The 24144-nt window shown below is 34.3% G+C and overlaps 1 protein-coding gene, 1 non-coding gene and 1 pseudogene across 2 annotated transcripts; 2 read left to right on the forward strand and 1 right to left on the reverse strand.

The window, feature by feature from the left end:
* Positions 1–598: 598 nt before the first annotated feature.
* On the forward strand, positions 599–3945 carry LOC114736944 (bet1-like SNARE 1-2; annotated as a pseudogene).
* Positions 3946–11546: 7601 nt separating this feature from the next.
* Positions 11547–14219, forward strand: LOC114736943 (AT-hook motif nuclear-localized protein 20-like; the record flags this gene model as incomplete). Its single annotated transcript, XM_028924825.1, has 2 exons — positions 11547–12564; positions 13001–14219. A coding segment is annotated over one exon (891 nt), but the record flags the coding sequence as incomplete, so codon positions are not given.
* A 5830-nt stretch (positions 14220–20049) lies between these two features.
* On the reverse strand, positions 20050–20119 carry TRNAG-GCC (transfer RNA glycine (anticodon GCC)). The gene has a single exon. It is a non-coding gene; the product is annotated as a tRNA-Gly (tRNA).
* Between the last annotated feature and the right edge of the window lie 4025 nt (positions 20120–24144).

Consider the following 24144-nt stretch of genomic DNA (forward strand, 5'->3'; position numbering starts at 1 on the left):
TCCTTTGAGGAGACACACTGTGTCCAATGGCCAGTGGTTAGAAATTTTGGATTCAAGTGGCAACTCACACCACCTTAAATGAGGCAGTAGGATTAAACTCTGAAGCGAGTTTGGGTGAGTTATCCTTTTTTACAGGAGCTTAACAGGGTAATATTAGGAATTCAATAACTTGTGTTTTAATCGAGTTTTACGTTTTGCACCCAAGATATTCTTTAATTCAAATGTGAAATTCCCAAACAATTCACTTACGAATCAATTTCCAGCTAACAGTTTATTTGTCTACTAATCTAATCTATCATCTACTCTATATTTGAAAGTTAGGTGGATAATTTTATTGATTTTACATTGTTTCATGTTTTCTTCAAAGGACACTTTTGATTGTGTGCACTTTTTCCCTTGGTTTTAATTTCTCCTTTTCTGGGAAATTTAAAAATCATTGTGATAATAGAGTATGGGCCACATCTGGTTGTGTCTAATTCACAAATCATCAAGGCCTACCCGAGATCAGCAAATTATATGGGAAGCCCACGTTTTTGGATTATAAGGCCATCGTATATTTCCTCTCGGCCACGATCCATCTTTTTTTTCCAAAGGAGCACCCAAAAGAGAGTGGGAGAAGTTGAAGGTGCCTGCCTGCTTCCTTGGTTTCCCTGCACAGCGTGATGAGAATGTTTCTGTAGTTGAACTGTGTTAATGAAATGAAGTGCTACTTCCATTTCTTTTGTCGAAGATTCGATCTGTGATCCATCAAAGAAGGCCATCGACCATTTTGTTGAGCAGCCAAACCAGATCCTCATCTTTTCTGTACTTTCTCCTCGCCAATTTCCGACTCCGTCTTCCTTTTCTTCTGATTTTCTTCAAGCCTTTTGCTCTCCGAAACGCCCGCTGCTCTAAAGGAAGCTGCACGATCTGCAGTTCTTTCCAAGAATGAATTACAGAAGGTTCCTTTCCGACCCCTGCTTGCTCGATTCCGTTTTTATTTCTGTGTCTTCTTTTTGGGCGAGAATTTGCTTCTCGATTGTTGTCGTTCATTGGCAATGCATGGCCTAGTCAATCTTGCTTCTGGTTCAAACTTTCATCCTTTTTTATTTCTTTTAATCTAGAATTCTTTCGAACTGTCTCGGTTTGGCAATGTCATGTATTCTGATTTGATCAATTGTGGGATTTGTATCGGATTAGAAGGATGATTTGTGTGTTGGTGTGTGGAAGGTTATGCTTGATCGTGTTGGCATAACTGTTGCTGTGCGTGCATATGCATTATTCATGGAAAGGTTATGCTTGATCATGTTGGCATAGTTGTTAGCCTTTAAGGGTTCCATTTTTTGCTCATTCTTAATTTGGTTTTCCTTTTTCTTCTTGCAGCACTGAATGATATGAAAATATTTTTTATTGACTGATCGTGATTATCATTTTCTTTTTTATACATTTTTCATATATTCATTTTGTCTTTTTTAGTTTCTTGAAACTTTTTTTCCAGTGCTGGTGCTTTTAAACTTATGCAGTTGATGCATTTCAACCCTGTGTCCTCTATCACTTTTCATACTGTGGTAACGTTGAAATAATTTTAGGAGCGAATTACTGTATTTGCCAATCTTGTTATCACATATTGAGATCGTGTTTCTGTTAGATTTGGGTGGTTATAAAGTCGTCATTAACTATGGTCTAAATGTGAGCTTAAGTTTTGTATGTAAATTAGTTAATTTAGTATTATATTAATTTTTTGTTCTAAAGTATTATATTAGTTTCAATGTCAGTTATATTAAATATATATGATATATTTATATAATGTATGCTACATTTCACTATAGCACAGTCAAAGCGAGGTTCCTTGAGCTATAGCGTTCAAAAGCTCTTGTTTTCGCTATGTGCTATTGAAAACTATGATATCTGGGGGAAGATCTGATGAAATACATGGAATCAGTATTGTGCAGTTGCCTTTTGTAAATGCTTAATGAACGGCGACAAATTTAGGAAGATTGATAGCCTTGAGTAAAGTGAACAGAAACAAAAATATTGTTTCACCTGTTGGACATCTTAAATGTGCATTATTTTTTTTATTGCTTAGTGTTAGTTTAGTTTCCATAGCGTTTAGTCACTGTGTTCCTGTAGTCATGTTTTTGAATTATTTCAGATCTTGAGACCATCTATTTTCACCTGTGTCATGCTGAAAATTTTACTTTCTCTACATGATTTAAAAACAACAACAAATGTTGGTTTATTTGTTTCCAGGAAGAGGGTTCAACCATTACAAAAAAGTTGCGTACTGATAGTTATATAGTGTTTAAACAACTAATTTTTCAGTAGGCTAAGTTCTTGCACCTTCATTGTTGTTTTCATCCTTTCAAGTAAATACCATTCTAGTTGTTCTAGTGAAGAAACAAATTAAACTGTCTTGTTTTTCATTGCTTTATATGCTGTTTAAGTAGTTAAATTCTTGTGCTCATTCTCTGTTTTTAATCCTATTGGGCAGTTGAAATTAATCATTTTGGATGAAAAGGAGGGTTAAAAAAGTTTTGTCTCTCACTTCTCACTGTTTCTCCTTATTGTTTAATTGTACATATATTTCATACACCACTGGCTGGCTGCCTTCAAAATGCTATGCACTTGTTTTGGATAGTCTGGTTCCATCCAGTATAGGTGGAATGGACTATGCTGTGTCAGAAATGATTTACTCATGCCCCTCATGCCATGTGGAGACCAGAGGGCATGGATATTCAATACTAGATAGAAGTTGGAACATTTGTTTCAAGCTTTAGGAGTCAGATTTGTTTTGAGACTCTTAGAAGGACCCTGTGTCTTGGTTGTGGTACAAATTGTTTTCTCAGTCAAGTTTGTTTACCTGGTCAATCTTCTCATATCAGGTGTGCTTCTGATAAATATTTTTCTGTTATTTAACTTGTATATGTTCTCAGCTCTCTGTCGCGCTGGGTTTATATTCAAACCACCAACTTCGATATTTGTTACTGTCACTATTTTTCCCAATGCTTGTTGCTTAAATCATTGAGAACTTCATTTGAAGGATGCTCATGTCGGGGTATTCCTACTTCTTTTTTTTTGGGTACCATGTGGTTTTTCAGTCACTTTTAGTTATATCATTTTCCTCTGGTTTAACTATTCTTCTAATTATTATTTTCATCAAACAGAGATAGTCGATCTTCCAGATCATCCCTTCTTGATGGATACGATGGTATTGAGGAAGGTGGTATAAGGGCTTCTTCATCATACTCACATAATTTAAATGAGCATGATAATGACAAAGCCATAGAGAGTTTGCAGGACAGGGTTGTTTTTCTTAAGAGAGTAAGTGCTGTTCGACTTTCTAATTATTGATTATCAACTTTTTTTAATACATAGCTTCACCAATGTGTTTTTCTTATAGATGCTCTGATCCATTGAAAAGTTTTGTCAAGTTTTGCTTACATTGTATTTTGAAGGCCAATTTCATATCTTCTACTTTCTCAAAGGAGGTGAAAACAAATTAAACGAACTGGTTTAGAAATCTACATCAGGAGTAAAATAACATTTTTCACACCACTTATTAACAGTTAACCGGGGATATCCATGAAGAGGTGGAGAGTCATAACCGTTTGCTTGATCGGATGGTAAGAAACATTTCCTGCCTCTGTAGTATTCCCTTCCCCCCACCCCATTTTTAATTATATTCTCCTCTGTTGTAAATCAGGGTAACAGCATGGATGGATCAAGGGGCATGATGTTGAGAACCATGGATCGGTTCAAAAAGGTATTTCGGATTATGATTCTTTTTTCTGTGTTTTTGTTACTTGATGTTTTATTTTATATTGATTTTCTACATTTATTGGAAAATGACTTGGTGATATGAAACTGGATGTTCTAGGTTTTTGAGAAGAAATCAACAAGGAAAAACGTGCTCCCTTGTGGCAATATTTCACAGTTGCCTTCGTATTTATATACTACTCATATTAGGTAAAAATGATTCTGTAATCTTGTTATGTTCGATGTCAATGAAACGAATTTATAAGTTGACAGAGCACGATGGCGTCGTGTGATTCATGTAGCCGACCCCACCTAGTGGGATAAGGCTTGTTGTTTGTTTATGCTTTCTGGACTTCATTCAGTTATTGATATTAAAAAATGTGTTTTGGTTTGTTCAGATTAATTCTTTTTTTTTCTTTTTTTTTTACCAGAGTTTGTTCAGATTAATTCAGAAGGGAAGCTTTTCGATAAAAACATTAAAACCAAGGAGTCTGGTTTGTCATTAAGTTAAGAATTCTTGAGATGTAATTATGTTGTACACAAATGTTGAACGAGAGACGCGAAAATACTACTATAGTATGGTTTAATGATCTTAGCAGCATGGTAGTCATTGATCTATGAATAACTAATGCAGCTATGCTCCGCTGGACGTTGGAATTCTGGTTGAATTTGGGTTATATGCGCGTATTGGTTAATGAATAATAACTTAGGAAAAACGTTTATATATATACTGATGGAGATTATGTACTTGTTTGCAGGATTTGGGCTATTTTACTCTTGGCTGAATCATAATCTGAAGCTCTGGCATTCTAGTTCATGAGTGAAATCCTGTGGTGCACCCTCCGGTAAGATTGTCCCAATCCCAATTGAATGAATTCATCTGGCAGTGAACTTGTGTGGAGCCAATTGGTGATCGCGGAGCTGTAGTTAAGGTTGACAAACTCTTTTTAGTCACTCCACTTCTCTCTCTCTCTCTCTCTCACTCACACATAAATTCGTTATATAGTCTGGAAAGGGGAAAGTGTAAATTCAAGTATATCATATGGCCTTTTATTTTTTTAATTTTTATTTTTATTGAATTGTCAATTGCAAGTGGAACTGGTGGCTGAAGGACTGGGAATACAGTTGATGATGAGGGAGCTCATTGAGTTGAGTTGGCTTATCAATCCTGAATTTTAACTCAAACTGCGCCCATGCCCTACTTTGGAGCATGAGACGGGTTTGACTGAAAATTAAACTTACCCGTGAGGTATTTCGAATCAAAGTTTAACAATTGAATAAATAACTAAAAAACATCGGCACTAAAAATAATATTTTTCCTAATAAGTTATAATTGATGTGTATTTTTATGAGTATTTTACATTGTATATAGCTGTATAGATTTTGGTTTTGGGGCGTATCGTTGAAATATTGGCTTATGTGCACATTTGTATTACTATTAGTATTACCCGAGTCTTGGGTTTCGGTTGGTAGGATGTCGCGTATCATTTGGGGTCAAATTCATATTGTATCCTATTATCCAAGGGCAGGGGATAATCAAATTGGACGGCACTCACAATCGTATGTGCTACCTCTGAAAGATAAGACAATTTGTAGTTTAATATAAAATTTAATTGATAGTTTAATTGAATTACAAATTAGATTTTATGTTAAGGACAAGCGATGGTGTGTACTTACCCAGCTTGCCGTGTTCATCTCTCTCTTTTTGTACTTGGATTGATAATATTGTCTATGGATTCTTCTTTTTGCCTCTAATTCTATAATTTTCAAGTCATGAATGTAGTCCGCGGAAGTTGTGAATTAAATAATCAGATTAATTTTGCCATCTTTAATTTCTGCCACCTAACACGGTTATCATATATTATTTGGACCTATATCCATTATCCGCCAAATTATAATGTGATTCCCGTGGCCACCTCAAATCCCGGGAGGCCCCCCTCTACATCCTCCTTATTTTTTAATAGGACATGTTTATACACAGTAATTAATTATTCTTCCGGTTTTAAATATAATCCTTTTCGTAGTCTAATTTACACCACGAAAAGGGTCTTATATTTAGGATTGGAGTAGTATTTAGTTTCTAAAATTTTTACTTTATTAAAATTTAGTTTTTGAACTTAGGTACAACTTAGTACTTGCAGTTTTTATGTTTAAAATGTTCGTCTACATTTTAAGACAGAAAACCATAAGGACTAACATTGTTTTTTGAAAGTTAGGAATGTTCTTAAATGGTAATATGATATTATTCCTATGTATTGATGAATATATATTGTATCTCAATGATATAATTAGGCATGTTCCCTTATATTTTTCCAACATATATAATCTTCTAAGGTCTTGCTTGGCGTTCATAATTTCCACAGAAATATTTCCCGTAAAAGTAAAACTTCCACGGTATGACCACCGAACGGGGTTTCGAAAATGAAATTAGCGTGCTTTGATCCGTTTCCATGTTTTTATTAATTAATTAATAGCGAGTCAAAGTGATTATATTTAATTTATTAATATGCATGTTTTTTTTTACCAGCTTATTAATATGCATGTTTTTTGGATCCGCAGGGTTCCTTGAAATTAACGTGACACTTTCACCTTATAAGTTAGTTTTTATTTTTCTTTTGTATAAACTATAAACTTTTTAGGGATTTAGTTATACTAGCTAGGGTATACACTAAACAATTCGAATAATATATATTATCTATCCACTACTTAATAAAAGTTAGATAGAAATTCAATTTCATCATAAATATAAAACTTAATCTCTAATATTTATTTATTTTACTCCAAGTAATCCTTTTTGATTATACATATTAATCATTTTTATTAAATGGTTAATATAGATATTTTAAGAAAAATAGCATTTATTTATTTAGCTCTTATATTAATACATCAAGTAGTATTATTAATACAATCATTTGGAAGGTTAGTGACATTTTTTTTATATAATTAAATTTAGATGAGTAGAGTTGCGGGGACAGGCTCAAAAAGCACAAATCATCCACCAACAAAGTTTTCACATCAGTACCGAAATCCAAATTCATGATCTTATAGATTATGATCTGATTCTTTATCAATTGGATTAACTCTTGTTAGTAAGATTAGTGATATTTGTTTTTAAGGTGTGATTTCCAGCACAGAGGCTTTACCGTGTTGGGCTTTCCCTTAGCCCACGATGAACCAAGCACTCTGGACTCGTATGCTTATGAACCTAAATGTCATTTCCAGTTGCCGATCTGGAAAATCAACGTGCTCATCATGCTCCCATGTTCAACGCAACACGACAACCATAAATGACACTCTTTAATTTATAATATTCCAAATTCATGACAAATCACACCGTATTATTACTGCAACTTCCTATTCCTAATCCCTCAAACATATACTCCTAGATCCTATTTTGTATGAAGCATTAAAGATAAGAGATAGGAATTAGGATTGCAATTAAAAAAAATTATTAAAAAGTCTTTAGTATGAATAATTACTTGTTATATGGGATTAAACAAACCCATGGAAGTGAGATTGGGGAATACTACTTCTCCCCATAGTATTCTCCAATGACACATGTATGGGTCTGTTTAATCCCATGTAATAAGTAATCTCTCATGCTAAATACTATTTTCTCAATCTCAATCTCAATCTCAATCTCAATCTCAATCCCTATCCCTCATTTTTTAATGTTTTGTATCAAACGCTACCCTAATCCCTCAAACATACAATCCATCCCATCACCCGTATTTCATATTATAATGATCATTGTAGGATATCTATACATTTGGTATACTCTAAAGATACCCTTCATACAATATTGATTATCTAACACCCTAAAAACTAACTGTTGAAGTTGGGAAACTTTGAGACTTATAAAGGGTCCTCCTTATATTCAAGCTAATTCTTTCAATGTCAGACTCATGACAATACACTCCTCTCAAGAGCTAACTTCTTGATGACCCCAAACTATGGTACTTCACTCAATCTCATGCCGGTTAACCCTTTTATTTGGTCAAAACTCTTCAGAAGTAGTCCTTTCTAGTTGGCCAATGATCACATGTTTTTAGGAAAAATAACATACATTAAAAGCTAGTTATCAGAGTTGAGAAATTTAAGACCTGACAACACCTCTTGATCATTTAAGGCAACTCATCACAATGAGACTCATGACACATGTACAAAAGACCTTAAAACGTTCTAATTTGTGTTCCCCCGAAGGGTGTTTTAGGTCTTTTCCTAGTATCGTACCGTGATTGCTGACAATTATATGTATTATTTATTCGCTCTATTAATCAAATCGGATATAATTTGTCTTTCTTGATTAATGTCAAAATCAACTAGTCGCTTTATTATGTATGAAATGATCTTCTATATATACACTGATTTCAAATTATTCAAACAGTATTATTTGATTATACGCAAGTAGCATTGTACTCCCATTTATATATATATATATATATAGAGAGAGAGAGAGAGAGAGAGAGAGGAATTGGTCCCTATATGTGTCGGATGCAAATTAGTAACAGCATGCCCTGTACCATACAACATATAAAATTAATTTCGAGGGAGGTTTATAGTTATCATACTAGTATAAATTATTGAGAAAAGAAAAAAAAAGGAATCATTAGTGGTTGTGTGTGCATAATTATAACAAACAGCAAGCATTGAAGACGCTATATAGTTAATTAGAGGCATCTCATGCATACACACATACATATATATATGTGACTTGTCTGATTGTTCAATGTTGTATTTGAGGCAGTGGTTATCGGTCAGCTTGAAGTTGACGACAAGTCTGGGATTCTTGTCCGCACAAAAGAAACCATTAACACAAACTGTTGCCGAGAGGCCAAGACTATATAATTTGTTTTGATTTACAATGTCAATTACATATTTAATTATATATGCTTCCATGCATAGTTTCTCAAACAAACTAGACATTTACAAAAAAATTAAGAAGCATTCAGCATCCTAAAATATTTTTTTAAGTGCATCTAATAGCCTAAAGTATTTTGTAATGTATCCAATATCCTGAAATATTTTTCTAAGTGTATAGAGCACCACAAAATATTTTAGAATACTGGATGTACCCGATAAAATATTTCAAGATGCTAGATGCACCTTAAACCTTTATAAAATCATAATCCCCTCTAAACTCTCTCTCTCTCTCGATCTTTTCTTCTCTTCTTCTGTTTTTTCTTTTTTTTTGGGGACAACACACAATACCAGAACTCCATACTATCAGCGAAATTATTGGCTCTTATATGCGTAAGGTGGGAATGATTGAATGAGGTGGCTAGCTAAGTATATAGGTGTCAACCGACGATAGGATTAGAATAATTCAGAAAAACAGATGAATATAATTTCCTCATTTAATTTTGGTCTATGAGTAAAAATATTAAACAAACATATCTGAGTGTGATTCATATATGCTTTGATTATATGGGATCCATACTTTGAGATACATAAATTATTTTAAATGAATTAGGTTGATGCGAGGGAATGGCCGTACCATGGTTGGATAGTTAAAAAGAAATTTAGTCAACATTAACGCATATATAACTTAGGGGGTGTTTGGATGAAACCAAACCATGGTTTAGAGAATAGCTTTTGGAGAATAGATTTTGTGAAAAAGTGATTCTGAGAAGTGAGAGTATTTGGATAGTTATTATCAGAAGCACTTTTTATATATACAAATCACTAAAAAACATAAGTTAATATGATAATTACATAAAAGATAGATTTTATGATATATTTTAATTTGAAAGAATAAAATTGTTAATAATATATGTTTTACCAACATAATTAATAATACATAATATAATATAATTAATAAATAAGTAATATGTGTATATATTTTATAAGATATAAGATTAAATATGTTTATAAAAAAAATTGAGGGATGTTAAAGTCATATTATTGTTGAGATCTATTCTAACAGGCACAATCAAACTCTCCAATTTGAGCCAGAAGCAGAATGAATTTACTTCTCCTGAAACCATGGTTTTAGGCTTGAAAACTATAATTTTGGCTCAAACCATGGTTTCGGATTATTTGTCTAACATTGATGTTGTTTGGATGACATCCCATCCAAACCATGATTTTGGGGGCACCCAAACACGCCCTTGGTTGATCCAAAAGTTATTGAAACTCACAAAAAGAACTAAGGAAATATATAATGTATCAAACTATCGATACTTTGTCTTGCTAAAAATTAGTATTAGTCGTTAAATGAGAATATTTCACTATCTTGATTACAATTTCAGCCAACCAAATTCTTATGTGTGTTAGCGGCCCAAAAATTAAAAAATAAAAAATAAAATTTCAGCCAACCAAATTCTTATGCGTGTTAGCGGCCCAAATATTAAAAATTCTTGTGTGCGAACGCCCCTATGTGAAAATTCAAGCATGCCCTAAACTAATTAAGTTTATAACCCCGTTTAGTCACGTTTATACGTGAATACACACACACATATATAAGCGGATTATGAGTATTATTAGTGTAATTTGGTTTCCAATGATAAAATATAAAGGGGAGAGAATTACTCCATTTTACTGTTAAAATTGTGGAATTAAACCCGAGTCAAGAATAACAAGTCTTATATTAAATTAAATTAAATTTATATTCTCAAAATCTACCCAAAAAAAAAGAAAGAGAAATTCTCTAATACCGTGTGCTCTTTTCAGTCCAAACATAAAGGGGATCTAGGAGTATTGCAAGAAGTAATTTTATTTGATTGGGTAAAAGACATGATGATTTGCAGAAGATTGTAAGTTTAATGGAGATATTGACTGTGATTTAAAAACAAGATTAATTAAAATACGGTGATGGGCTGCGTATTATTTTGTCCAATGAGGGAGAAGGTGCCTTAAGCTGTGTCTCACGCTACAAAATGGTATGCGTACGTTGATAATTGGGCCCCACTACGAAAAAGGACGTGCTCCCCACCTGGCCACGCGCGCGCGACCCCACAGAGGAGAAAACCCTAATTTCCGAGGCTCCTCTCTAAAAGCAGAGCTTCTTGTGTTCGCATTATAATACCAGCGAGACCAAACATTTAAAAAAACTCTTTAAAAAAAAAAGTAAAAGAAAAAAGTGAAACATCAAAATATGAATTTGTTAGCTACTTAGCTTCCCAAATCACAACAGAGGTTCCCCCAGAAATCAAGTGAAGCATTTCTCCGCAGTTTTTGTCCAAATGGCTTTTCTTTTCCTTCTATTTCTCCATTCCATTTGCTGATTGCCACCAACTTTGATCCATTATCATATGCTTTAACTTCTCTCTCCTCTCTCTCTCCCCCCTTCCTCTTTCTGCTTTCTTATTTCTCTTTGTGCTTGATTCTTTTGAAGGGTTTCGCATCTGTTCTATGTTCCTAGATCACTGCTGAGCAGCCCGAAAGAGAGAATTCATAATTAAACAAAGGACGAGAGATCACTTGCTGATCGTCCGATGATCTTTAATCCCTTCTCTCTCTTCTCTGCGTTTGATGAAACAGCTAGCTAGCTCTTTGGTCATACCCTTGATTCCCTTGGAGAAGCTTATCAGTTGACGAATCTAATTCCCTCCTTCCTATAATTCCGTATCTCTATCTCTTCTCGTCTTCCCTCAGAGGGACAGAGAGAACTTGAGAATTAGGTTAGAAAGTCATAAATGAGTCAGAACTAGCCCTATTGATCCACATATCAACTCTGGTGTTTCATGATCTCTTTCCTTTGCCTATATTCTGAAACAAGTGAGGCAGAAAACCACCTAGCTACAAAAGCTCAAGCACTAATTTTGCTTTCTTTTTTGAATCTCTTGTGTCAGTCATATCTTCCTTTCTGAAACTTGTGTGTTTCTAGCGAAGCAAGTCTGGCTAATCCTTGGTGGACCGGTCAGGTGGGGTTGCCGGGAGTAGAGCCGGCAACCAACTCCCCCACCCTCAACAAGCGCCACACCGATCTTTCCATTAACGACAGCAGTGGCCGGAGCGGCAACCGAGAAGAAGATGAAGAAAGAGAAAACGGAGACGAACCCAAGGAGGGTGCAGTCGATGTCGGAACCCGCCGGCCCAGGGGCCGACCTCCCGGCTCCAAAAACAAACCCAAGCCACCCATCTTCGTCACCCGAGATAGTCCCAACGCCCTAAGAAGCCACGTGATGGAAGTTGCCGGTGGAACCGACGTTGCAGAGAGTGTGGCTCAATTCGCAAGGAGGCGTCAGCGTGGCGTTTGTGTTCTCAGTGGAAGCGGCTCCGTCGCCAACGTCACTCTCCGACAACCCGCTGCCCCTGGAGCTGTTGTGGCTCTCCATGGCAGGTTTGAAATTCTATCCCTAACAGGTGCGTTCTTGCCGGGACCGGCCCCTCCCGGCGCGACGGGGCTCACGGTGTATCTCGCAGGGGGACAAGGACAGGTCGTCGGTGGAAGTGTCGTCGGGTCTCTAGTAGCAGCTGGACCAGTGATGGTCATTGCTGCGACTTTTGCTAATGCGACTTACGAAAGACTACCACTTGATGACGATGATGAGGGAGCCAGTGCTGCGCCACAAGGAGGAGCAGGAGAAGGGTCACCACGGGGAATCGGTAGCAGCGGTGGCCAGTCTCTGCCACCCGGACTTCCGGATCCGTCGTCTCTGCCTTTGTACAACCTGCCGCCGAATCTGATGCCCAACGGTGGTGGAGGGCAGGTGGGGCATGAAGCTTTTGCTTGGGCTCACGGAAGGCAACCTTTCTGATAGAAAAGGGCTTTGGTGTTTGGGCAGAGTGAAGTTGATGGTGATTTGGAAGATAGAGAACAGTGGGAAAGAAATTTACAGTGTTTAGAGAGTACTAAAATAGGTGTGAACTGTGAAGATGGATGAGGTTAGAACGCTTGCTTAAGAACGTATATGATATGATGGCTACTACTATGAACTTTGTGTTTCTTTTTCTCTTTTGCTACTCTGCGTTTGATCGGAATAAGAAAGATGATCATCGGCATCTTTTGATAGGTTTCTGAATTATTTGTTACTAATCAATTATAATGCTTCTTCATCATCTGGCATTTATTTTCACCTTTACAATTCTCATGCTCGCATGTATCTTTGTTTTGTTTCCAATTATTTTTTATTATTATTATTTTACTTTATGCTCCTCCATCCTAAATATAAGACCCCTTTGTAGTGTAAATTACACTATAAAGTGGGTCTTATATTAAGACCGGAGAAGTATATTTTCTATAGATGTACTTGACCATGGCTTTACTTTATTTCTTGAAATGATCGATGGGATCATTGATTAGACTTTGAATATGATGAAGTTGAAGCTGATGATGGATGAAGGGGGCATCTTGTGGCTTAGAAATTCGGGGTTTCTTTCAACTCATCATAAGCTCTCAGAACCATTGAACCAAGGGTTATTTTGCCTACATCGTGCCTCAATGACCTTCTTCTTCGTCCAGAAATAAAAGCCAATACCGACGAATTGCCGGGTTTTGTAAGTGATTAGGGCTGAAATTTCCCAGTACTAGCTAGGGATGATCGTATATTTATTTATGCTGGTTCTAGAAATGGAAAATTTATTATATTCAATAACGAAACATCTTTTATATCCACTCCAGGGCCATCATCACTCTTCCTTAAATGTATCCAGATAGGATTCATGCATCTGCATTTAGATCACATCACTGCCATTCAAAATTCATGGCTAAGCTAAGATTGTTCAGCATCTGTGTTGTCAGACTCCGAGTCTAAAAACAAACAAGAATATATGGCGATCGCTATTAATGCTTTTCCCTGATATTTTTGGTTGGTCACTTAAAATGGATTAAGACATTCTGGTATATATATGAACTTGAGCAAACGACACTCACAGCACATGGAAACAGGAAATGAGAAAACCATTTGCGAGATGATCTCGACGAGTGAAAAAGTGACTACTTTTCTCTTTTGAATTTTTGAGACATTCGCTTTGTCGCATAGATGCTCACCTTACGAGCACACAACACAAATTGAAGTAAAATATATATATATATGACTCTGCTAAGGCATGCATGTTACATACTTTGTTGTTTGTTCCAGTCGAAGATGTCTGATGCGTTTGGAGTAGTCTCTCTCTCTCTCTCTCTCTCTCTCTCTCTCTCTCTCGTTTTTGGATGAGATCAAAGTGCAGACACTTTTGACATCCCCCACCCACGTGTTGTAGGGCTCAAAACGAGTCGCCCGAAGACAAAATCAAAAAGCATACTTCGGCAGAATGGGGGATTTCGGATTTCTCTATCTGTCCATGCCTCCATGTGTGCACCAAGGTTTCTGCACTTCACTTCTGCCACACTGACTCTGACTCTCTCTTCTCCCTAAGAATTATTATTATTATTATTATTATTTTAGTTTTCTATGTTTGATTGAAAGCATTGAGTGCTTCCAAAGGCAGTACTCTGAGAGTCACTCAGTGATAAGCCCTTGGCTACATGTCACTCGTGCAAAGTTCAGCATTTTCCCATTAAAATATGCTTCCAATTATTTTCGTCGCCCCTCTTACAATGTTATTAATATTGATTTTGATTGCCTCCTATTCTTATCTCTCTGAGTTGATTAAGGGTCATCACTTTATTAGAAAATCTAGGGGAAACGTGGCATGATAGATACTTTGGAGCTACAGAGAAACATTATCAATATATATTGACCTTTGGTGTTGGGTTCTGTGATCTGACGAGAAATATTTATATAAATATATATTTTTTCTATTCAAAAGCGCTTGGGTATTTTGTTTAATCGAATTAATCTGTTAGATTGACTTAAAGTTAAACCAATTATGACATGAAGAGCAGTATGCTATTATAACTACAACTATCTTTTTTATTCCCTTAGCCACTATTTATATACCTTTCTTCCTAAAGCTGTTGGAGAATTGAACTTTAAACTAATTACAGTTGAAGTGAGTTTAATTGGCGAAGTCGATCTTCTCACGTCAAAAATAGAGTTTGAATTTACACCCTTGAGAGTTGTATAAATTAAATGATTCTTATCTATTAGATCAACCTCCATTAATTAGATTATTTATACATATTCTCTTTTTATTAGTTTTAATTTAAGATATTCCTTTAATTCCAATTGAAATTCAAAAACAACTTTTTCAATTTTGAAAATTCTTGATTAGCATTAATATTAATCTAATTAAGCTGAACCTCATCAGTAATAATTAATTCGCCATACCTCGGATCAATTTGAAAAAGGTTGGTCCCCAAATTCTTAATTTACTAGGAAAAAGAGAGCTCTTGAGTCTTGATTGATTTCCGACGGGGCGAAGCCGATGGCCAATGGATTGTCTTCAACTAATCTTTATTAAATTAATTTGAAACTTACGGATAGGCATTAGTCAGCGCATGGCTATGATTCAAAGATTTTAATAACCTGCAAACTGGCTGTAAGTTAATTTGCTTTCTTTATTAGATATAAGTACAACTATATGCATCCTCTTTTCAAAATTATAAGACATTTTTTTACTCCTTCCATATTTAAAAATATAGGACATTTCGGTGTTTTATAAGAATGACTGTTGAAGGTTTTCCTTAATAAGTCCCTCTATCATATAAGAGTATAGACATTTGACGTCGAAAGAGTAAGTAATTTTTAATAACGTTAACTGTTTTCTTGCTGAATTTAGAACAGAGGAGTAGTAGTTATGAACTTATGGTATATCAGTTACAAGGAGTCGCAAATTAAGAGGCGAGTTTATTAAGAAAATTTTTTTTTTTGTTTCAAGTTCCAACCATTTAGATAATGAGCTTTTCTAAATAAAAAATTATTGTTGTTAACTTTTTGTTAGCATGTTTTTTTAATATTTTATGTATTGTAATTGGATAGAAAAGAAAACAAAAACCGAGAACGTTGATGCATGTACGTCTTAATTTCTCCACGCACATAACCCACTGTCAAATATTGGCAATAAGTTATCCGTCGCATGACGCAGCACATTGATCTGTATATTCTACAATTTACTCTACGCAAAAAGCAGGTGAACAATAAATGGTTTATTTAATTCATCTTATCCTGTCATGATTTAAGTATAATATTGTATATATAGTATATAGTACCTCAGGAGAACATCATCTCAGGAATGCATGTAACTGTTTTAAATACATTTCCTTCCACATATAATGGAATTGAGTCAATTGTAGTTGCATTGCATAAAGGTGTTGGGATATTATTTAAATTATTTAAAGTAATAAAAATAACCTAAAAAATGATATATTCTAACATAATATATTTAATAGCTGAGACATAATGAATGGGTAATTCGTTAAACAATTATAGCAATAAACAAAAAACGAGGCGACATGTGGGATTTTAATTAATTAATTCAGTTGAATTATTCAATTCACCCCATCCACTACTTTCACCTCATCCCAATCTTTCAAGACAAGAAAACTTGATAAAGGATTTTGTCTTTCCTCCTTTTAGCTACTAACTGTCCAGCAAGAAACCGTAAAGGAAGAGCTCATCAATCTGACCTTTACAATAGAGAATCTTTCTGTCCAACTCAGACATGCTTTGTCACTGCCCTGTACAGTTTCGCAACTTTTACATCACATACATAATTTAAATGTGTCCATAATCAAGATGGAATTGAAATACATATGATAGCTACTCACGCAATAATAACCAAACAGTAAAACGCACAAATCCATTGAACGTACTTCTCCACTTAATTTTCCTTTGAAATTAAAAAAGTCATGTCATTAAGAATATTTCAAGAACAAATTATTAAAGGATTGGAGCAGAACAGAAGGCTCATATCTAAAACAAATGAAAAGATGTAGGCGTAAGCTTGGGGCAAAAGAAGTCTTATTTCTTTCTTTTTTTCCTTTGATTTTCTAAGGAAAAAGATAAGTGGGCGATTCTTTATTTGTAGTAAACCTTGATGAGAAGTCTATATAATATCCAGGAGCAGTTTGAAAATCGCTTAGTTTTTGGTGGTTGCATGTTCCGTAGTTTTATTTGAACATAGGTTATTGTAGATTTACAGAGACCACTAACGGCAAGCCATGGCGTTATTGTTCATCATAATATTATACTCCTTCGGTCCTAATTATAAGACCCAATTGACTTATTTGAGGAGATTAAGGAAGTAAGTTAAGTTGGTTATTTATAATAAATAAGTGTTGTTATTCCTAAAATATCCTTGCTAATTAAGTATATTGGCTAAAACTATCATTATTAAAAGGATTATCTTGGAAAAAAATGCATAAATATAAAAGAGAAAATGGATTGGGTCTTATAATTAGGACCAAATAAAAAGTCAAATTGGGTCTTATAATAAGGACCGGAGGAGTATGTTTTATAAGTGGTCCTGGCCATTGTTTATTTTCCTTGGTCTCTACGGAAAGGATAAGCTCGCAAGGGTGAGTTTTTAATTTGGTATCACCATCCTCTCTTGTTTTGTTTGTAGGAGGATATGATTTATTGGGGGATAGATGGATCTGGCTAGAGACTTTCTATTCTATTACGCATATTCTTTGCTCTTTCCTCTTCTATTGGTTTATTGAAATTATGGTGTCTACTTTTAGTTTTTCTCCCCTTATGATGTTTAGTGGGAAGTGCTTGCACAAGTTTGCATACATATCTACCTTTAGATTTTGCTTATGATTAATGCAACCAACGTATGATTTAGGGAAGTCTTGTGCTTAAACAAGATCATGTGTGCAAAAAGTGTTGGACGTTTCATCCAGGCGTTTGTTTCAAAAAGGAATTATTTTAGTGACCTAAGAATTATTAAGAGTTTGATTTGAAGTTAATTTTTCAATTATGAGATTAATATAGATTATAGTGTTCAGCCTCCTATACTTCTGTTCCCTAACTTGTTCAGGATGGGTTTGCTTAATTTTGAGGGACATTCATGCAAACAAAATGAAAAGCAATATTAAGCACACAGTTCATAGAAAGAGATACACAATTAAATAAAAGCATTCCAATGGAGAATTACTAAATTTGATTTTGATGTCAATGGATTTTAATGAATCAAAGTAAAGTTCTTCCAAGACCAAATTATCGCAGTTTAAATATATATTATGGGCAAGGACGATGTTTCTCAGAGCATCGTAATTCAAAATTCAATAAATTAAAATGGTTTTCACATGATCGAGTTCATCATAAGCTATCCAAAAGTTCATGTGGTTAGCACTTGGTAATTTCCCTCTTTACTAGAAATAAAGCAAGAGTTGTGTCAGTCAAATTGTCTTTGTGAGAGCAAGGATATGTCCAAAGTTGATATTAAAGTTATAACCAATACTTTAATTAATTAATTAATTAATTGGAGAACTCATATAATGTGATGGATGAAGCCGTAGTTAAAAGGATGTTATATATATTAACCTTGAAGGGATCCAAGAGAGGCACATCGCAGCCCGTAGGCCCCATCTTCACATGGATTCACGTGTCATAGTTCCTAATCCCTTGATTATTTAATGTCAATATTGTTTGCAACTTGGACACAACACTCCAAAGCTAAAGTCACACTATGGACCCCTTTTAATCTAATAATTACATGCTCTCTCAATAATATTATAATGCACTGTATGATTCATTTGATATCTACTATCAAATTAATGAATAATATATATATATCTTTCTTAACTAAACAAAATATATACTAATTATCCCCCCCAAGAAAAAGTATACTTTAGCCTGTATATATATGTCATAATTTGATTAAGAAATTTCATTGAAAAACTTATGAATATATTTGTCATAATATATATATAGCTAGTGCCTTCCTGTGCAAGACCATTAAAAACAAAAATATAAATCTATGTAATCTATACTTTTGTTCTATTTGCCTTTCCAAGTGTAAGCATGCCACCACTTGCAACTACTTATCAATCTTTTTCTGTGAGACTATACTGTGAGGAGGCAGTATCAACTCCAATTATAACGAAAGGAATCGACGAAGCTAGCATTAATGAAATGTCCACCACCAATTAAACCCCTTTTCCATCAAAAGTAAGAGTGAGATTGATTAAATTGGAATTAATTAATCGTTAATGGTGGGGTTTGCTTCAAACATCACCCGAGAGAAATCCCGGAAAATGTTGGCTTTACTTTCTAAGCCCTATTGTTGATTCTTGTCATGGAGTACACGTCATCCTTCTTCTACCTAAATAAATGCAGTTTAACCTAATTTTCAATTAATTTATAATTTCTTATGGTTTTTTTTTCCTCCTGTTAAAAAGCAAATAATTGGCATATACATCAAATTTAAAGTGAACAACAGTATTCGTAACATATATAGAAAATATGGTTTCAGATTTTACATTATAAATAATATATATATATATATATATATATATGGGACACTATATGCTGATACAATGAGGTCAGTATTTTATGATCTTGCATAGCTACTAATGAACCAATTAAGTTAGAGTGGGAACTCAATAATTTCAAGCTTACAAGCAAGTTCCCTCGGAATCAAGATTTGAAAAAATGGATGAGAATGTATTTTCAAATGTCATTCAATGATGATATACTTTTCTTATGACTGCAGCTTATACGACTTTATTCCAGATTTCACTTTATTCTCGAGCATCATCATGTCATTGATACGGGTTTCTGTTTGATGGGATTATATTATATATATCGGCGTAGATGGATAGCGTCAAATTAAAAAAATAATTAAGTAAATAATAGCAACATTTGAGAATGATGATAATGCAGCAACAGCATACTGAGGGAAAAAAAAAAGATCGGAAATTAGATCAGATCGATCATTCTCTGGGCAAACCCGGGGCAAGTTAATAAGGACTATACATAATTTTTTACAATGAAGAAATCAAAAAAGAAAAGAAAAGAAAAGAGTATTATAAAGATAAAATCTCTCCTGAGTCATGTACAGGAGAAAGATGAACCTATTAACTTGATCAAACAGAGGTCACAAACAGACATAGAGGAAATTATTAAGAAAAAGAGCAAAATTTACGAGGAAAATGTGCATATGTGCGTACGCTAGCTGTATTTTTTAATGACATGTGATAAAGATAATTTTGTATTGAAATAATTGTTCTCACACTCATTCTTGCATAATGAACATTTTTCTAAAATAATAGATTAAGCATGTTAAATTTTTACTGCTAACTGAATCATATATATATATATATAAAAGAGTATAATTTTGAGTTTTTACTAAAATTAATTATGACTTGACTTAGTTAATTCCTCAACGATTTGTGCTTGTGCGGTTATATATATATTATGTTGTCAGAAATTTGGGTTTAACTAACGCTTGTGAGCAAAAAGAAACTGTTGTCGCGTCTTACCCGGACTTCGGCTGAGAACCATGTTACAAAAATGTCCACTTGTGAAAAATGAGAAATGCACCAGCCGGGAATCGAACCGGGTCTGTACCGTGGCAGGGTACTATTCTACCACTAGACCACTGGTGCTCGACAGTGGGGCTTCTCGCAATTATATATCCCTATCTGATGTCATTACCCTTTTTCCCCCCCCCACGAAAATGGTAGAACATGATTCGACTTATCAAGTCCAAGAAGACGTATTTTATGATAGAGCCACTACTCCATATGTAGTTGTCTGAAGATAGAGTGATGATGTTTATTTTCAATGCGGTCATACAAGAGTGAGGCTAGGACACTTCAGCATGCGCCTTTTTCTGCATGCTTAAATAATATCATCACTTGCTATAAATCCTCAGTTCCTCCAGCAATCTAATTAATAATCTCTCTAGTAAAAAGCGACAAGCTAGGATTATATATTTTGGACTCTATTTATCTTTCACTGTGCTCCTCATGTGAGTAACATGTAGATCAATAGGTGTTAGATCGGTTACGAGATTAAAAAATTTATGTCTCTATTTCAATCTCTAATTTATTAACGCAGCTTCTCAGTGCTCAGGGGATAAAAAGTTCTCTTCTCCTAGAAAGGATAAACATATAAATAATTGAATAGATAGTGCTTTCTCGTTGACATTGCACTTAATTAATTACCATGTGAATAAGCAATAGTTATAGATTAATTCTTTATCTTATGATTGCCTTTGCTCCGCATGATATGCCTCCCCATATATATTTAATTAGATCAATATTGATAAAGTTGCTCTTAAATCGGTTTGATTATATTGTATATAAGCTTTCCATTTTCTAGAATCTGTAGTGAAGTGAAATTCAAAGGGGTGGCAAGAAACTTCGTTGAAATGATTTAAATTTGCATGAAATTAACCAAAGCTTCATAATTTTAGTTTACACGTTGCTTGTGTATACGGAAATTTAAAGCAAGATGTTTAATTATAATACAAACAGAAGCGATCAACATAATAAACAACAAATATTGATACGAATTATGAGTGATGTTTGAATTCCACTGGGTGCAAAAAGGACATGAGAAAGCTCCAAGATTTGCCAGCTTATAAACGTTGTTAAATATGTTGACATCTTTGAACGCTGTGTATGTGTTGGGTTTTTCAAACTTAAGAAACGTAACCATAAATATAATCATGATCATCTTAAGTGGTTTCCCCAATATCATTTATTAAATTTTGTTTTTGTTTTTGCCGTAATGTACTTAATATTCATATAATATAGACGCATACACCGCCTTGTCTATCGGGGGCGGTCACGATCATGGTCAATTAATTTAATAAAACTTGCTCTCTCTTTTTTAAATGCAAATTGGGGTGGCCCTTTGACAACTACTTTGGCTCTTCCTACCCCTCGTACGTAATCCATTTGCTAAGACCAAGAACAAGTCTTGTGCACCTGAAGGTTTTATATGAATTGTATGACTCAATCATTGTTCAAGTTCCATATGATTCTACGGTCTCATTGTTATAATATAATTACTCGATGTATACCAAGAAACTACGTAGCGTATGCTATTTAACTGCCTAAGAAAACAATGTGAAAATGTTTTGTTGCTTTGTGCAGCCAGCCGGTCAGAAAGATGTTATTTTATTTAATTTCATCTTCTTATTAATTAATAGCTATTTTCTCTCTGGTTATTTCTTTGATAATGAACAGACACGAAGAAGTTTCAACTTTCAACGTTGAGAAATGTCCATTTGTAGCGTCTATTCGCTGAGGTTAGGGTTGCATCCATCAGTGACATTTGGATAAATTAATAATGTTTCACCAAATTTCAGATTTAGTAGAAAGAAGCTCATCACCTACCCAGTTGTTTCACACACGTCAAATTCAAAAGTTTGCTATTCATTTTTCATCCAGTTAATAGTTTAAGCGAGGAAGCTTTTTATTAAATCAAAAACATAAAAAACACTTAGGTCCCATTTGGTATGAAGCATTGAAATGAGGGATAGAAATTAGGATTATAATTGGAAAACCTTGTTAAAAAAATATTTAGCATGAGATATTTTTTATTACATGATATTAGACAAACCCCATATATATATGAAATTAGAGCATCTCACCTCAATGGTTTGCCTAACTCAAGGTAACAAGTAATTATGCTTATGCTAAATATTTTTTTGAATAATTGTTTTTTAATTACAAGCCCAGTCCCTATCTGTTTTAATTTGTTGCTCTTACATATAAAATGTATAAAACGATTCAGTTTGTTGTTTTTTCTTTTCGTATTTGGTCTAACAATGTTACAATCCATACAAGTTCTATTTGGTCAAAGAATTCATACAAGTTATAGAACCTTTTTTCTTTTTTTAAATGGAAGTGACTATTGTTGTTGGGGGTGATATGTGAAACAATTAATAGAAGGCCTTAAGATTGTTGGGCTTTTAATGGGCTAGTGTGGCAACTTGAAGCCCAACTCCAAAATAACAATTTAGTGGCGGCGTCACCTTCAAGAGAGTGAAAGTTAAAAGACGGTCTTGCCTAGGAAGGGCTTGGAGTCTCAGATGCACTATGAGGATCAAAGGCTGGGCCTCCAATATACTATAAGGCTTGCTCACTCTTGTCAGGAGAAATTTTAAGAGACATTATTCTGCCGCCGCCTTCGAGTTTCGCCAGTCGTAAATTAATACTACCAGGAGAAAGGATTAAATGCAATATTTATGACTTTCGTACATTGTAACAGCACGGAATAAACGCTTTACCGTCAAATAATGCACAATTTTATAGATAAGTTAAACCATAATCATCACATTATTTCCTCGATCGACCAGATTAATTCATTGATAATAATTAGACAACACACGATCCCTTAATAAATTAACCAACCACAGGAGATCTCGCAGACGTTGGGTAGTGATGATCTATACTTGCCCAAGCCCCGTTTTCTAAAACATTTCACTTAAATCTTTTTATCATGTGATGCCAGATAACTAATTTGTTAAAAAAAACCATTAATTTACTCTTAAATATGGCGTGGCCACAACTGTGCCGCCTCACAGTCATTATACTGTCTTAAATCTTAAATACAAGATACTACCTCCGGTCTTTAATATAAGACCCTGTTTGACTTTTATTTGGGTCCTAAATATAAGACCCCAATTCACTTTGTCTCTTATATTTATACATTTTTTCCAAAGTAACCCTTCTAACAATGATAGTTCTAGTCAATATACTTGATTAGCAAGGATATTTTAGGAAAAACAACAACTATTTAGGACAAATAACTAACTCAACTTACTTCCTTAATCTTCTCAAATTAGTCTACTGGCTCTTATAATTAGGACCAGAGGTAGTATAGAAAAGAGGGTTGAAGTTGATCTTATGTAATTGTTATGTTATACTATCTGGTTATAATTTGATCTTATATAAAGGTTATATTATCTTATAAAACTAGTTGTTAACAGACACTGCCTAGGTTATCAACAGCTTTCTTTGGGTTATTAATACTCACTGTTGAGGTTGTTAATGGATCTTTGCATTAAAATTTTGTTATAATCCTATTAGGTTTGGTTAAAGTTCTTAATGGTTTCAAAAAGCTTCCAATTTCAGTGTTAAAAATTATTATATTATACTGTTTGGTTATAATTTGCCCTTTTTTGGAGGTTATATAATTTTATAAAGTAAGTTATCAGCGGATACTGTTTGGGTTGTTAACACCTTCTTATTTGGTTGTTAATAATCACTGCTGAGATTATTAATCGTAATGGCAGAGAAAATGAGAATTAGGAATCTAAGGAGTAGTGATGTCATTTTATAATTAGAATAAAATACTCTAAAGTCTTTTTAGACCTACTAGTAATTTTGACATTTTGTGAGACTTTAAGTGAATAAAATCTTTTTTTGGGACCTATACGTAATTTTTCCCATTAATTATTTATTTGCCATTGTAAGCCGATGCATTGCATTGATCCCTCCCTGTCTCTCTCTCTCTTATGTGGGACACATAAAATACTTTCCCTTTCTAAACAACTTGTTTTATAGATTTGGGTCTCCATATTGATTACATAAGCAATGCTGCATCATGCTCAAATAAACTATTGTAAAACATCGATCGAGACATGTATCCTAAAAGAAAAATACTCATAAATTCT

The sequence above is a fragment of the Neltuma alba genome, unplaced genomic scaffold (assembly GCF_004799145.2).
Source record: "Neltuma alba isolate B1F8T4 unplaced genomic scaffold, ASM479914v2 tig00013390_pilon, whole genome shotgun sequence".
NCBI classification, from domain to species: domain Eukaryota; kingdom Viridiplantae; phylum Streptophyta; class Magnoliopsida; order Fabales; family Fabaceae; genus Neltuma; species Neltuma alba.